The 17,504-nt window shown below is 43.9% G+C and overlaps 1 protein-coding gene across 1 annotated transcript in view; it reads left to right on the top strand.

Moving 5' to 3' along the window:
* Window positions 1-552: 552 nt before the first annotated feature.
* RNF217 (ring finger protein 217) overlaps window positions 553-17,504 on the top strand; it is a 62,506-nt gene continuing 45,554 nt past the window's right edge. The window contains exon 1 of the mRNA XM_021547159.3: window positions 553-1,234. Within this exon, the coding sequence (XP_021402834.2) occupies window positions 614-1,234 (621 nt within the window). The 5' untranslated portion in view covers window positions 553-613. The remainder of the gene's footprint in view (window positions 1,235-17,504) is intronic.

Below are 17,504 nucleotides of genomic sequence, written 5' to 3'. Positions count from 1 at the left end.
TTTTTCCTTCAGGAATGATTTTTAATCGGACGCTCGCAATTTATTCAGAGGTCATTACTCTGCGGCCGGGCACACGGGCACACGGCGGAGGGAGCCTGGGGATCACGACAACGCCTCGCGGTGCCGGCGCCGGGCACTGGCGTGCGGGCAGCCACGCAGCGTTTACGGCTGAATGAGGGGCGCAGCCGAGGAGCTGCGTCAGCCGGGCGGGGGCGGGGCGGGGCGGGGAAGGCGGGCGCGCCCGGCGGAGCGGCCGCCGCGGGCGGGGGGCGGTGACGTGCGGGGCGGGCCGGGGCGGCTGCGGGGCGCGGCCGGGCGCGCTGCCCCGCGGCACCAGGGGAGGCTGCCCGCGTCCTCCCCGGCATGGGGGTCGGGGTCGGGCCGGCACCCCGCGGGCGGCCCTGACCGGAGCGGCACCCGCCGCTGCCGCCGCTCCCTCCCCCGCGCCCGCAGCCCCTCGGCGGGGAGGCCGGGCGGCGGCAGCCGGCGCCCGCGGACCGGCGGGCGGGCGAGCGAGCGGGCGGCGCGGGGTTCGGCGCAGCGGGGCTCGGGACCCGGAAGCAGAAGCGGGGCCGGGAGGCGGCTGGATGGGAAGGAGCGGCGGCGGACGGCGATGGGGGAGCAGCAGAGCTCGTTGAGCACCCCGCGAGCGGCCGCCGCGCCGCCGAGCCCGGCCGGCGACCCGCGGGAGGCCGGCCCGGACGAGCCGCCTTCTCCGCGAGAGGCGGTCCCGGGCGGCGGGGCGGCCGGGGAGCCGCTGCCGGCCGCCGTCGGCCCCGAGCGGCGAGGAGCCGAAGAGGAGGCGGAGGCGGTGGCCGGGCCGGAGCAGCCGCCGGGCTCGGGGGAACCGGCGGCCCCGGCGGAGGAGGGGCCGGAGGGAGGCAGCGGTCGCCGCCGCCCCCCCCGGCGGCACGTGTACTGCACCGTCTACTGCGTGGAGAACGACCGGCCGGGGGCGGCCCCCGGCTCCCCCCGCGGCGGCCCGGGCGCGGGGCAGCCCCCCGCGCGGCGCGGGGTGGTGTCGGGCGACGACCCGCTGTCGTCCGGCGGCAGCATCGAGGTGGTGGACTTGTACCTGCTGCCCGAGCCCTTCTCCGGGCTGATCGCGGGCGAGTTCGGGCCGCTGCTGGTGCTGAGCTGCCGCGTGTGCTTGGAGGAGAAGCCCATCAAGCCCCTGTCCTGCTGCAAGAAGGCGGTGTGCGAGGAGTGCCTCCGGCGGTACCTCAGCTCCCAGGTACTTCCTAGAGGGAGCAGCCGGGGTGTGCTGGGGGGCTGTGGCCGCCGCATGCTCGGGCAGCCCGGTGGGCTGAGCGCTGCGCCGCGCCCGGCGAGCCGGGCAGGGCCCCGGGGTGCGGAGCTGCGGAACCTGTCCCGTCCCGCACGGAACGCGTTCGGCCGCCGCCTGCGTGCGGGCTGCGCGTTCAGCGACCGCCCGTTCCCCAGGCGCTGCTCTGCGCGTTCCTACGCGGCTGGTCGGGCTGGCCGCTAACGCGTCTTTAGGTTCTTCAGTCTTTATAAGAATTTTCGCTTTGAAATCTCGAACTCTTGCTGTTACTTGACCGGCGGCACCAGTTTTCTTTTAAGAGGAGGCCAAGGAGTGATAAGGAGCGGAGTCTGGGAGCACTGGCAGCCGCCTCCGAAGCGGCTCCTGGAGCCGGGGGTTTTGCCCGCTGCCGCTTTATGTTCGGGCCCTTGGTGCAGCCGCTCGGCCTGCTCCTCTCAGAACACATGGCGTTTGGTTTTATGCCAGTTATGCTAGATTAAAATTGTGTGTGTGTGACTGTTGGTGAACAATTGCAGTTAACAGCATTAAACAATAACTTCTTTGGAGGAAAAAATTTGAAAACACAACTTTTCTATCTTGAGCAGGCAACTGCTCATCCTGGCAGATAGCTGGCATATACGGTGCTTATATGTTCATCCCTGTTTTGTCAGTCAGAGCTGCTGTTTCAAACCGAAATCAGCAGCTTGACAACTAAGCTCTGTCTTGGCTAATGTTATCTGTAGTTAGTTTAGCACCACAGAATATTTGTGTGTTTCTGCTGCCAGTGTAGTCATGCCCTAAACACGAAGAACAATGGGAGAAGTATGGTGTATGTGGGAAAAACAAAACCAACTAAACCCTTTGCTTACTTTTTATACTCTTATTCAGCATTAGCTTTTAGGATGTGCCTGGTGGAAATGTGCTAGTTTGGTGGTGGAATGATTTTTTACACCTGTTGGGGCTTGGTGCTGTGCTGGGGCAGTTTGTTCTCCTGCTGGGCTGTGTGTGTAGGGAAGGAATGGATGATTATAGCTACCCTTGCACTCCATAGATAGTTGACAGGCTTCTTCTGGCCAGAGTACATTTCACTGCTTGGAAATTGCATGTGCTACCAGAAGTTAAATACTTGCTCCTCTCTGGGCCCTGGTGGCCTATGTGGCATTTGCTGGTGCTGGTAGCATTTGCTCTGGCTAATAGTAAACTCAGTAGCATTTTTGTGATCTTGTTTGGATAGGTACGTTTAGATAATAGCGAAGGGCTTTACTTGGGAACTAACGGATTGGATGGTCAGAGTTAATGTTTTCCGTGTTTCCTGCAACACTGAAACTCAGGAACACTTAATAAGCCTTCTTGAGACTTCATGCACAGAATGATTTGATTTGTAGGCAAGTGGTAGACTGCAAATTCTCAGTAAGTTTTTAGATCATATTGTCAGTGCACATTTGTGCCGCTTTGATATCTGCCACTGAGGTCATATGTCAGAGTATTGATTTTCATTTAAGCTGGAAATTGACAAGTATTGTGATGTCAGGGTGATCTGCAGGTGCCTGCAGTTGGCAGTGATGTAGTGGAACTTACATGATCACGTATCTAAAGACATACTGAAGAACTCTTCCGTCTGGTTTAGGCTGAACCCTTTGAGAAGGAAGCAGCAGCTTGGTGGCTGAAATGTCTGGCCTAGGAAGCAGGTATATGTGCTATGAAGTGGGTTTAGCATTGGCCACGTGTTGGATGTGTGTGCAGGGATGCCCTTCAAGGAAGCCACTACTATTGCTAAGCACCTGCAAAGCTGGTCTCAGCAGCTATTGAAAAGTACCTCTCTGGCATATAGCCATATGGATACTTAACTCCTGTCCTTTAAAGGTGGGCCAGGGATACTGATCATGAGGAGTGAGATTCACAGAGCACTTCTGTGGACATGTTGTTACAAATGCTTTTATGACCAGGCAGAATTTTAGCTGCTTGGTAAATTTGTTAGGGAAAAGTGAAACAAAATGCAACCAATAACAGTCCAATGTGTTCTTCCCTTATCTTCCTTTTTGAAAAGGACAAAAAAGTGGTATTTCTTCAAGAAGAACAACAACTGATCTGTCTTTCCTTTGTGCTTTGGAAGGACTCTGTGAGTCATCCTGGGGAGAGAGAAAGGCATCTCCGTGTCAGTTATATTAGGAGAATTTCTGGAAAGGATGAGTGAAAAGCCAGTATAGGTTAGAAATCAAGTTACCTTTCATCTTTGAGACTTCACATTTTTTGTAGAAAATAAAAAAGAAAATTTATGAGAAAGGTATAAATGCTGAAAAGCTGGTTTTGTTTGAAAATTTTAAAAGATCTTACTTTGTGACATGATCAACCTGATTTAAGAATGTACTTAAAATTGAAAACAAACAAAAAACGATTGAAAAACAAAACACCAAGCAGCATTGTGAATAGTTTAGGTCTGGTTTTCTTGTCAGAGGACTAGTAATCTCTGCTCTGGCTGACTCTATATCTCTGGAGGAGTGGTTTCTCATGCTGAAAATGTGGAATATATTGGCAGAAGTATAGCACTTAAAAAAATTTGTGTGACCTTTGATGTCTGTGTGTGTTCTCTCCCTGAAGAAAGCTGTATTCTTCATGATAGCTTCATTGTGATTCCTGAAATGATGTTAAATGGAGTAGCAAAGCAAAAGCTCTGTTAATGCACCCTGCTTTCTTCTATGCAAATATATAAGAGCATCAGAACTTCTGCCTTCCATTCCTTTATAGATTGGAAAATCAACTGACATTTCAGGCATTCTTAAAAGGAATGCCAGATGAAAATACTCCAACTGCAGAGTTGTTGCTTATCATGCTGGAAAATGAGGGTAACATTTGAAGGTCCTTAGAGGTCAAGTCCAGTCTTTCTTATCACTGGCACCTTGCTGCATAATCCCTTTCAAAGATTTAGTGGCTGGAGGAGAAGTTTAGCAGGCGAGCCTGGACTGCCCAAGCTCATCTGGAGCCTGACTTTGGGAAATCGGGTAATGTTACTTCTGCCTCATTTAGCTATTCTATTTCACATCTGAGTCACAGAGTGCTCGGGGCTCTTCAGGGTCTGAGTCTAACCAGTTGATCTACCATTCACAAAAAAATTCTGACCATTTGTTTGGACTCAAAGAAATTGATGATACGGTAACTGATAGGTATGGGTGATGGGTTGTCATGGAAGAGGTTGTGGCTTTTGCAGCTCAGGATCTGGTGTGGATTCCACAGAGCCTGACTCAGGTCCCAGCAAGCCCTTTCTCCAGGAGTTGATGCAGCCCAGAAAGGTTGTTTGTTATGCTTAATGAGTGAGGCTGAAGAGTTTGATCCAGTGTTCTCCCTCCATGGTCTTTAAGGTATAAGGACTTTAACCCACTGGAAGATGTGACTTTCTGCACTGTCATCCAGGATACAGACTCCGGACAGGGAAGCAAGAACCAGGACACATCTCACAGGTGTGATATTACATCTGTATCTCCTTCACCTCCTTCACTTCCCATCTTTCTCTCCATTAAACATGGCACCAAACCCAGGTTATTTCAGAAACTGTGCATACTTTTGCTGAAAAAGTGATTCACTTCCTAACCATTCTGGGCTGCTTGTATTTTTATGTCAGAGGGAACATTTCACTTTTCCTATAAAATGGCTGCAAAAGTTTTATAGAAACCTCAGTGCCTGCTTTTTCTACATGCAAATAGGGAAACTTGATAATCCAGTTTTGATCCTGTGCTCATTAGTGATGCTTTATTTTGTAAATCTTGTAACTCTGTTACAGTAGTCATTCTTATAGTAAAAGACTTTGGGTGAGTTAATTTAAATGCCATACTGTATTCTTCATCAGATTTTATGGTGCTTTAATTATAGGAACTCTAATGAGATTAGTAGCCATGAGTAAATCAGAAGGAATGGTTGGGGGTGGGGAGGGACTGCACCTGACAGTGTTTTGTGCACGGTTAGCTTTGGTGGGACAAGAATTCTGCTTTCTTTTGAGCATGAAATGTGTAGATCATCCTCCCTCTTCTCAGGACCTCAGTCTTTCTCTCTCTGTGACCTGAGATTTTTTTTTGTTTTGATCCCTCTCTCTCTCGGTGCAGAATTTTTTTTCTGAAAGAACTGGAGAAAAAAAAGCTGCTGACAGTTACAGTCAGGATTTTTGTGGGGAATGTGGTTATAAACCTGCATAGTGAAGAGGAAAATTGAGTAGAAGTCTACATCACATAAAATTAATACTAGCTTGGAGCTGGAGGGCCTTGACACCTGTGTCTCGTCAGGTGTCTGATGGTATCATATAGATGATACATCTTCAAAGCTGTAGTCTGCTGATGAAAACCAGCCAGCAGAAATGTAGGCACCAAGGGCTGAATCATCTGATGGTTAATGAGCTGCTTGTGCCCTGAGTCAAACCAGAGCTCAGAAAGGCCACTGTCATTCAGTGCAGAAGCAGCTCTGTGTTTACAAGGGTAATTAATCTAAAACCTTGCTCTAACACCAGCTCCCGAGTTGCTGGGACAGCTGCACACTGCCTACCAGGAGATGATGGCAGGGTGAGCAACCACCCCTCCAGAAAGAATGCAGAAATTTCCAAAGGAGGAAAAGAGGTGCAGGAGGAGAAAAGAACCTAACCTGCTGGTTTAAAGGCTTTCTAAACCAAATCAGCAGCTTCAGCTGCTGTAAGCTGGCTGTGTTCCCGAGGAGACAAGGCAGATAGATTTGGTCCATCAGATGCAAGCAGCCTATAAGCTGCTGGAGCACCTAAACTACTTTTCTGACATTTTCAGCAAGTGACTTCTGAAAGTCTGTCATGTCTCCTGTTGTATGCAGTACCAGCATCAAAATGGTGCTGCATACGCAGATACCACAATGCAGGGTGATACCCAAGTACGTCTAAGATTGTGAGAGTTAGTCTTTCAACTTGACAAGATACATGGCAGGCTTCAAGTCCATCTTTCATGAGTCTTGGTTAATCCAGTTTGTGCCGAAACTTAAGTTTGCAACAGTTTACTAAACCCAGCACTGATGAAGATGCTTTGAAAATCATTTTAAACAAAACTAGTTTTGAGCAATGATCTTGAATTATAATACTGCCTAGTTACCCCCCTGTGTGTAGGCCTAGGTACTCTGTCAGCATGAGCACTGCATGTGGTATGTTTGTTCCCTGTGCAGGAGTAGCTTCAAGCTCACTCTATGTGGCTAGCTATGACTTCCTCTTGTTTGGATAAGTCTTTGGCAGATGTAGAGGTGAAATTGTGGCTGTTGTTGCTTAGCCATGCAGTTATGAAGTGAAGCATTAGAGTGGCTCTTCGTATAGCTAAGAACAATTTCAGTAAAATTCTGAAAACTAAGATGCTGAGAATAGAAAAGATGGTGTCATGTTTGAACAGTTGCAGGAAGGGTTTTGCTGATGGAAAGGGGCCCAAGTTCCTGAGGGGAGGATAAATGGCATGAAATTGTTGATGTTGGTAGCAAGTGGTAAGGGTAAATGGCACGTCCAGTGGTGATACTATGAGTTGGCTGATGTTGATAGTAAAGTTGATTGAGGTGTAAAGTTTTCCTATGAATGGGAAATTGCAGTGGGAGATGGAGAACCAGTTTTGGTGTAGCTGGGGCTGAGGCCTAGTTATGAAAATGTGTAATTTCTATGAAGCAGAAGCCCTCCTTGTCAGCTGTCTCTCACAGCCAGTGTGTTGCACCTTGCTGGTCTGTGGGTGGTGTTGGCATTGGAGACCACAGACAGGCTGAGCCATAAGGAGATCATCTGCTGCATGCCCTCCCTCCCACTACTCCCACCAGCTGTTCAGAGGCACAGGTATGGAATCAGTCCAGGGAACATAAAATGAGTTGAAAACTGAACTGTTGGTGTGCAGTTGCTCAAACAAAAAGAAATGAAGGAGTTAAATGAGGGTTGTGAAGGCCTTCAGCTCACCTCTGCCCCATAACTACTTCTCCACCCAGAGCAACTGTTCTTCCAACTGCTCTGGGGCCTCTTGGCCCTTCATTCCTCTTTTCTTCTTGTACAAATATCTTGCTTCCTGCTGTCTAAACCAGCCAGGCTTTAAGAAAGTGTGTATTTTAAATGGCCAGGATGTCAGTACATTGTTAAAATGATTAAGAGGTGTAAGGGATGTAATTTCTTTAAAAGAATTCAAACTGGAGGCTTCCCTCTAAAGAAGTACATTACTTACCCACCCAGGATTATCTGTCTTTATGCCTTATCTGCTTGTGCTTATGTTTCTCTTGCTCCTTTTTTAAAGTACTTTCTTGATTAATTATATTTTAAAAGTAAAAAAGTTCTTGTCTATAGGATTTTATTAGCCAAATACTATTTCTACACTAGGAAAAGTGACAAATTTGCCTATTGGTGAAGAGCTTATTTAATTTTTGAGTCCATTTTTAAGTACTTGAAAAATTTTGGTAAGGCAAAGAAAATTAATTTTACTTGGAAGTTAAAAATTAGAGTGAAACATTAAAGACTTTACTCAGAAGAAAATTTTATGGATTTCAGTGTGGAAGCTCAGAAGTTTAACAGTAGTTTAGACTGGATTTGGAATTAAATCTGAAATGGCTTAGATTCCATGTTCAAATCGACATTTACCTTAGATGCTACCTCACTGCTTCAAATCGAGACTGATGTATATTTTAGTTGACAACCTTGTTGGGATGTGCTGTTACTCTTATTTAATTGTGAGAAAGGCTGTGCAGTTTCTACATTAGAATTCCATGAAAAGGTAAAGAAATTTCCAAGTCTATCACACTTCCATTTCCTTATGATCTTGCTAAGTAGACCACAGAGGACTAATTTTCCCCAGTGATGTTTTTATTAAGTACAGCACAAACAATATAAGACTTTGTACTGGAAAACAGAAGGGGCAAAGTTTTATTTTCTCAAACTTAGTCATTGTGATGCCATTATGTGTTGTTTTCTACCACTAACATGATATGGATGGCAGCAAAGGTGGGTGCCTCTCTGCTTTACTTGGTTTGGCTTCCTGATCTTGTAGGAATGGTGGTGTATCAGCTTGGGGGTGTGGGATGGGGATCTGAGTGACTCTATCCCTTTAGCTTGTAGGAAAGGGAAGTCCTATCCAAACTATTTCAGCTGTGACATGGCTCTTTGGGGTTGCTCACACAATACAAGGAAGGAAGAAAAGGGAGAAGAAGATTACTGGGATGGGAAGGGCATGATGATCATGTAGGAATTGATTTGCTCCAGAAGGTGGACTTGCTCAGGGTAAGCTTTCATAGAACAAAAGGGAATTGTGAAGACTGATGGCCTCCATGTAGGGTGGATCCTTTGCCTCTGTTTAAAGCCACAGCTGAATACTGGCCAGTTATTCTGGTAAATGTTGGCCAGGAAGTGAAATAGGACTACATCTTTTTCTGGTTTCCTGTTGGATGGAGGTAGGCAGGAAATAAATCTAGCCTTAAAAAAGAAAAAATAGTAAGGATTCTAAATACAGTTTAAAGTATAGAACTTCCAGGAAAATAATGGATTAGTGTTTTACTGAGCTGCTGAAAGACTTGTATACCCAATTGACAGCAGGGTGGGTGAAGTAGGTAGGTAACGCGTCCCATCTGTGACATGATTACAGAGTTCCTGTGAGGTGCCACTTCCCCGCAGAAGCAAAAAAAATAGTGTCTTTCACTGTAGTCAGTACCTACTGCTGCTGTAGGAGGACAGAGAAATGTGGGGAAGGGCTTCTTAACCTTTCAGCCATTTTAATCTTGTTCACTATGAGAATGTTTACTGGGGAGAGGGCATCTTATGTCTTTGCACTCCAGTGCGTCTGTGCAGTGCTGGGTAAAATTTGTCCACTTAGAAGCCTCACGGGAACAAGCATGTAAATTCTTCCGTGTTTTTTTACATGTGTGTGCTGTTCAGTTGTGCAATAGCTTGGAAACTCTATTTAGTTAACTTTATGGCATTAGCCTGCAGGTTAAAAATGGGAAAGCATGTGCAATTTCGGACATTTTTGGAATGGATGGATCTGCAGAAGATAAAAGATAGCCCACAGTATGTAGATGCCTACTGTTGCATACCAAGTACAAAATGTACATGTTAATATGCTTTTTTGTGATTAATCCATATGGAGGTTAGAAAATTATTTCTGAAACACTGGAGTTCAGTCTAAATGTTGTTTCTGTTAGACATTTATGCGTATTAACATATACAGATGCACCTAGACCTCAAAGTGGCCAAAATGAAATACAGTATTAAAATCAGGATATTTCAAAGTATGCACATATGTGGTGGTCCCCATTTGGCTTACATAAGGGAAGTGGAATTCAAGCAGACGCAGAAATATTCACTCATTTGTATAATGGAAAGTAAATTCAGCCTTACTTTTGTTGTATTTCTCAGTAATATTTAAAGAGTAATTTTCAAACTTCTGAAGATAGCAGTTTTTTCAAGACATTTTTTGGAGTTCTAACTTTATTTTAAATTATTAGCATCTTCCCAGTCAGTAAGATATAAATCTTCCTTGCAGTGAGTTGCAGCTGTTGCTGATAGACATAGGCTGAGTGCTTTTGTCTCAGCAAAGTAGGTGTTTCATGTCAAGGCTTGATTTGTTGTTCTTTCAGTGAAAGCAACTCATCAAATCCTACCTGAATTATCCCAGTGTAATGCTTCATGAGAACCTCACCCAAGCCATGATAGGTAGTTAGACAAGGCCAGGCTATCACTTCTGGTAAATTAAGGATCTAAAATGAGTTCTGGGTCTCATTCATTCTATTTTCTCTCCATGACAAGAAAAGGAAACTTGTCTAAAGCTGATTGGTATACAGTGATTTTAGCTAGCAGTGCTGCTTACCCCAGTCTGCTACTTGTTCCCTACTATTTGTGCATCATTTGATCCATCATCAGATGAAAAAAGATCTGGTTTAAAAAGTAACCTTTCACAGTAATTTTTTGCTTCTTTTAGTCTTACCAAGTTTCTAATTGTGTTATGCACAATATACAAATGTTTATTTCACCATAAAGTGTGAATAAAGTGCTATGCTGAGCAGTTTATTTTGGCAATGGTGGCATCCTGTCAAACCAAGACTTTTGAAAATTACATGTTCACAAAGGTGGCAGATAGGAGTTTTCATTGGAGCTCGATGAAATCAAAACTGCAATTTGGTCCTTTTGCTGCATCATTTCCTCTTTCACAATCCAGACGGAAGTTACAGCTTATCCAGCGCCTGAAGGTGCATCTGCACCCACAGCTCTTGGACAGGCAGGGTCCAGGGAGTTACTCAAGCTGCTCACAGCTCTGAGGTGCCCAGTCAAGCCCAGGCTGGTACCCACTGGTCCTGTCTCCACTGCCTGTGGCATCATTACATATGAGCTTTCAACTAGCTGAATTCTAAAGCATCCTCATGTATTTTGTAACGTAGATTTTTCTGAAGATAGTCTTACAAGTGAAATTTTTAATGTGAATATCATTGCAAATGAGGAACCTCTCTCTTGATCTAGCTTGTTTCAACAGCTTTAGTTTGCTGCAGCCAAGCAATACCAAGTATGGTTGTTGTTTTCTTGAGAGAAATGTTTTTCTGCACCACAGCGCTCTCAAAGGAAGTTTCTTGTTGTTCCTAATCTATTTGAATAACAAGTGAAAAGATGCACAACTTAAAATTATAGAAGAATTTCGGGGTTTTATTGTGTGGGTTATGTTGTGGTTTGTTTGGATTTTTTCTTCTGCAAAGACACAAAATACATATTGGTATTGAATGACATTTAAAAATGTACAACAGAGCAAGGTATGGCATTGCCATGGAAGAACTAGTATGCGTAATTAGATTTTAATAGTGGAGGTTCTTCTGAGCTTGGTCATACAGTCTCTTGGTATTAGTAAATAACTTAATGTTTCTGTTGAAGAACACAACCAAAGTAATGACTATTCCAGCGTATTCTTTTCCACTCTAATTGGTTTTCTATGTTTCTGTAGGTGTACTCCTTTTGACCCATAAGGATTTTAAGAATATTTTTAATCTAGATTTTTAGAAAAGTTCTAGCATGTGCACTGGGCTGTGACTACAGCTTTCACAGGCTAGAACCATGTCTTTTAATAAACAACTTTGAGATGTTTGGAGAAAGGAGAAGAGTCCCATGTCATTGCATCAGTTATGAACTGGCACCAGAGGATAAGTTTTATGATACTAGCTTATAATTTTGCTTCTGTATTGAGTTTCCATATAGGAGAATTTTATCTATCCTTATGTGAAAAGGAGCAAGGAAGAGGTCTTTGATTATTTTTATTTTTCAAGTACGAGCTTGTCCAGCTGTTGGAATGTGGGTAGGATACAGCAGATCTGGGTGAATAATGGCAGATAATGTACATGGCTGGTAATGATGAAATCACTAAAAATCTGAATGCTATTTGAGGCTCTAGTACAGAGAGGAGAGCAGTGAGGCACTTGTGTCTGGTGAGGCTTCATTTGGAGTCTCGGGTGTAGTTGGTTGATGCTGGCCAGATGCCAGACACCCACCAAAGCCTCTCTCTGTCTCACTTCCACAGCTGGACAGGAGAGAGAAAATGCTTGGGGTTCACAGGCTGAGATAAGGACAGAGAGTTCACCAAATACCATTATGGGAAAAGCTGAATCAAATTAGAGGTATTCATTAAATTTATTGCTAACAAAATCGGAGCAGGATAATGAGAACTAAAATAAACCCTTAAAACACCATCTCCCCATCGCTCCCTCCTTCCTAGCTCCACCTCCTACCCCAGTGTGCTAGGAGAGACAGGAAATGGGGATTATGGTCAGTTCATCACATCAGGAGTTTCTCCTGCTGCTCAGGGTGAGGAGTCCTTCTGCTGCGGCACCGTGGGGTCCCTCCCACAGGAGACAGTTCTCTAAAAACTTCTCCAATATGAGTCCATCTCACAGGCAACAATCCTCCTCAAACTGCTGCAGCATGGGTCACACTTCCACAGGGTGTAGTCCCTCAAGGACAGGCTGCTGCAGCATGGGCCCCTCTCTCCATGGGTCTCCCATCAGGTCACAGCCTCTGCTCAGGCATCCCCCTGCTCCAGCGTGGATCTCCTCCATGGGCTGCAGGTGGATTTCTGCATTTCTGTGGAACTCCATGGGCTGCAGGGGCACAACTGCCCCACCATGGTCTGCACTGTGGGCTGCAGAGAAATCCCAGCTCTGGTACCTGGCACACCTCCTGCCCCTCCTTCTGCACTAACCTTGGTGTCTGCAGGGCTGTTCTTCCCACATATTCTCACCCTGCTCTTCTCTGGTCACAGCTACACCTGCACAACAACTTTTTTTTTCTCTTATTTGAATCTGTTACCCCAGAGGTGTTTATCACCATTTCTGATGGGCCCAGCCTTGGCAAGCGGCACGTCTGTCCTTAGAGCCACCAGAGACTGGCTCTGCTGGACATGGAGGAGGGTTCTGGCAGCTTCTCACAGAGGCCACTCCTGTAATCCCGCCCCCACCCACCACCCTCACAAGCCAGGTGATGTAACCTGAATAAATTTGGTTTAAGAAAAATGGAACCAAGGAGGACTGCAAGGAGAAAAAAGCTGTTGTGCAGATGCAGAACTCTTTACTTGAGCATAAGCAGAACTGGGAGAAGAAATAACTTTTCTGTCTAAATGCAAAAGGTTGTAATTTGGGTAGGTGCTTGTGAAGAATTTTTGGCACAACACAAAACTAAAAATTGCAATGAATTGCTAGAAATCAGTATGAGCCTCTGTTGGGAGCATCTTTCCAGTCTCTAAAATCTGGAAGAAAAGTGCAGTATCAGAGTAGTTTTCAAAGCCAGCACCTTCAGTACTCTCAAAAGACGGCTTTCCGTGTGCCGCCACTGTGTGCTGAGTTTGGCCCAGGTAAGGCTGCCTGTGCTTCTCAGTGCACTTTGTTGAGAAGCTGGAGTCCAACGAGGAAAAAGTAGAAGAGTTTTATTGTCTGGGACTACTTTTTTCTTGAACATTGAATACAGCAAATTGCTTTGTAATGCCCAATGGGTACCTGCTTGCAGCACTCTTCAGACAGTGCTCTGTATCTGGCATTGTTTTGTTTGTATGGAAGGTAAATTCAAGCATCTCACTCTGGTTTTAGGAGAAATAACTCTCAAATTTCAAACCTGACTTTTTGAGGCAGTTTCTGATTAGACTGTTCTGGCTGAATCAGAGCAATTTCCAAGCAATTCTTTCCCTCTGCTGGCAGAGGAGAGACTGCATTGGTGTTACCCGAGTTGACCTAGGCTGTAGAGGATGCCTTTGTGAAATAACTCTCCAAGGGAATGCATGCAGGCTGTTGTATAAAGAAACTTGTGAGAGAGAACATTCAGCAAAGACCAGTGATTGTTTTAGTTTCCACTGATTGCTTTTACATTAAAACAATGAACAGAACAGATGGTTAAGGTGGAGGAGCTATGTAACATTGAAAAACAATCTCTGAAGTCATGTGGTTTGGGTGTGGGGTGTATTTTGAAAAAGTATTTTTTTTGTGAAACTAACTGTTACCACCTGGGCAAATTTGCTGTAAATTACTGGAAGGAAATAGCTGGTTGTTGAATGTCCTTGTCTTTCTGTTAGTTAACTCTGTGCTTCAGTTGACAGGCTGCAGCATTATCATTCTGGATTTATCTCCTGGTATTTCATTGTTGTTTTCTCTTTTTATCTTTTTTTTTTCTCCTTCTAATTTTTAATACCAATATCTGTCAAGTTTGGTGAAAAGATTTTGGCATTCTTAGAGTAACTTATCTTGGCTGCCAAGTAGTCCTTTGGAAGCTCGGGGTGCTTGCAGGTTGATTTATTGGGGATTATGGTGAATCTATCTTGGCTGCATGCCTGACCTGGTGTACATAGGGAGGGCTTTGCTGCTGAGATGCAATAAACATTGAGTTTCTGTACTTGTCATGAAATACATCTGCAAACTATCTAGATTAACTTGTTGAAGCTGTTGTGCTCTTTATAGCTGCTTTATGTAGAAGCTGGATCCACAGGGAAAATCAATAAATATTGTACAGAGTTAAAGACTCAGTAGCCATGCATACATTCCTTATGTTTTTAATGTTCTGTATGTTTGCACCTTTGAAGACTGTGTAGCATGAAAGAATTTTTTTATTTGGTTCTTGTTAAGTTAGGTTTACACTAGACTAAACTGGTCTCCAGCAGGGTTATATCACTTCATGTCTCCGAGTTTACCTGGGAAGTCTGTCTGGAAACACAAATTTAATGCAAGCACTGATAGATGCAAATTTTGACTCTCCAATCAATATGTGCACCAGTTGGATTACAACAAGCCTACTTCTGGATTTGAATGAAGCTTGCACAAACATGAAAACTGACATATGCTGACACCAACAGGCATTGAAACATTGAAAATATTTTTGAGAGTTGTATAGTCTTAATGGATTTCTTCATATGTGTAAGCCATGGTGGAAAAATTGATGGGAACTCTCTCTGGAATATATCAGATCATAGTATATCTTGTGTAATGATCTACTGAAGTACCTGAAAAATGCAATGCTACTGCCCAAGTAGTAAGATGGATGAAAATAAGTAAATGCCTGGCTGGTACATATTTTGAGTGGGTTATAAAACCTTTATTTATGGCAGGAAGTTGAGCTTCTTCAAAGATAAATGCTTATCTAGTGAGTGCTGTAAAGATCCTGGAGAGTGACCTCTGTTCTCACCAGCTTCCAACTTTTGCTCGCTTTCCTCTTCCCTTTCCTGGATAAGTTTCCTTTCCCCTGTCAGGAGCTTTTTAAAATGCAGTTTCCTTTTCACAGCGATTCTTTAGCATACAGTGTTTGTAGTAGCACTCTGAAAAGGTTTACAGAATTGAAGACAAACTTGGTCACATTATAGATATAGATAGTTCATTAGTGCCATTCAAGTGAGAAATTATTCAATTGTCAACTTTTCTTATTTCCGTTGTCTTGAAGTGTTTTTGTTTTTCTTCCTGGCAGTGTTTAATTGACTAGGAGAGAGACTTCTGTGCAGGAGGATCTTTGTAGTTATCTGTCACATCCTTTTGTCTGATGATAGCTTTAGAGCAGGTAGTGGATTTCCCTGAGAGCTGTCCATACTTTGCACTGCTGTCATCACTCTGTTGTGTTTAGCTAAGACACTTAAGACAAGGTTGAACCTTCATGACACATCATTTACAGCTGGCTTCTCTGTTCCTTGCTATGGTGTACACTGCTGTGTTCAAAGCAGTAAATGGTCATGGGAAGTGTTGTTCCTTGTGGCTTGCAGAAGTTTGGGCTAGCCTGTGTTACTCTATTACTCAGCTGTGATTCCAGCACATTGGTTTTGAAAGCAGAGCTCAATAGCTTTATGCTTCTATTGCACAAATAGTTTTGGTTGCAAAGTGGAACAATTGTGAAATTTGGAAGTAGAAAAGCATGTAGCAGTTATCTTACTGTCGCACTGGTTTTTACCATCTCCTTGAAGTAGCAGAAGATACATTTTGTTCTCCCTTTTTTTACCTGTCAAGCTCTGTAAGTAAGGAGAAGAGAATGGAATAACTATGAGATTAAGACTTCATTTATCTTCTTTTCCTTCCTTTTTTCCTCCTTCTCTCTTTCTCTTTGAACAGCATTTGGTTGGGGTGGGAGGGCATTGGGATAAAGATCTAATCTTTCTGAAGCAGTAGAGTTTCTGTGTGTGATGTCACAAGAGACAGCTTTACTCCAATTGCACCTTTAATGTTTCAGTTAAACCTGTATTGTACTGTGTTGGATGGACTAAGAGGTGTTTTAATGCCATATAGGTGTCCAAATGTCCTTGTGCAGGAAGTGACTAATACAGCTAGGCAGGTAGGGCTGTACTAATGAGACAGAAAACAAAGGGCTTTTTTTAATAAGAGAGAAGCTCTCACTATCCAACTTACAGAACACATCATATGGCATCAAGAAACTTAGTGTTGTTTTGGCATACTGTTGCTTTCACTACTTATTCACAATTTGTAAAAATTTTGGGGGGTGTAGATTTTAGAGAAATTATCTGCATATATTATGTCTTAGGTTGTATAACAGATAAATTAGTTATGCTAATACTACATGGTGCAAACCCAAGCAAACAAGTGAGAGCAATTCAGTCATACTTGTCCTGTGGTGACCTCAGTGAAAAATCCTTGGAATCATGCCTAATTGCGGGTCCAGTTCAAACTACTTTAAAAACCAGTTTTGCCTTAACTCTTTCGGGAAAACATGTTGCTTTTTGGTTCTGTTTCATGTGAAACTAGCTGCAAACTTATGAAATTCCAAGCTTTTTTTTTCCCCCCACAAAATTTGGGGAACTGGTACCCAATTGTTAATATTTCCTTGAATCTGTAAACACGGTAATAATATGAATATGATGATAATTAAACTCTCATACTAAAGTTAAATTACATCTCATCTAATTAAAGTGGAAATATATACATCTTGTATAACTTCCTTTCTCCTTTCATGTTCTCTTTTGGATTTTTGTGTTTGAACTTCTGTTGTTAGGTCCTCTCTGCTCTCTGAATTTACACACCTCAGTAAGTGTAAAGTTTCTGTAATATAGGCAGAATTGTGGTGCTCCCATCTTTAGTGGGGTCTAAATAAAAGTTCTAGTCTACTCTTGTGGACTTTTTTTGTTGCTTTTTATTCCACTTTTCTGGTTATATGTCCAGTTTCTGCAGGTTGGCCAGGTTTTCTTGGCAGTATTGCACTCAGATTTGCAGTTTAATGGGTCTTTCCAAGGATCTCTTAAAAGTACTTCTGTTGTGTGGTATTCAGTACTGCATATATGCAGTTTGTCTAGTCTCGTGTAGGATGTGAATACAAGGTCTTATATCCTAAGATACTTGTCTGCTGTCATAGCTAAGGAGGAAAGTCATGTTAAATCCCTTGAGAATTCAGCAAGGGTATCTTTAAGTTACTAAAATTATCATTTTTGCATCACAGGTGCAATTTATTGTCTGCTGTTAGAATTGAAAAGTCCTAAGAGACTTCCAGATTTTCTTAGTTTCTTCCAGATGGAAATGTTCCATCCTACTTGAATCTAATTCTGAACATGAACTTTGGAGAAACCCACTTACCTGGTTGCTCCTGTGGCTAAAAAAACAAAATAACAAAATCAACAAACCGAAAAAACTGCACACAACTCCCACTCCAGCAAATCACATTTAGGTTATTTCACTGAAAATCTTTACTGTTTCAGTGGCTGAGTGAGGAACTCGGCATTTCAGGCTGTCTTCATGTTTACAAATGCCGTACACAGGAATGAAATATTTAACTGCAGCTTTTCACCATGAACTACCT

Source organism: Lonchura striata, chromosome 3, assembly GCF_046129695.1.
Source record: "Lonchura striata isolate bLonStr1 chromosome 3, bLonStr1.mat, whole genome shotgun sequence".
In the NCBI taxonomy this organism is placed as follows: Eukaryota; Metazoa; Chordata; class Aves; order Passeriformes; family Estrildidae; genus Lonchura; species Lonchura striata.
The sequence above is the reverse complement of the archived record's forward strand: the minus strand, read 5'-3'. Positions and strand labels throughout refer to the sequence as shown.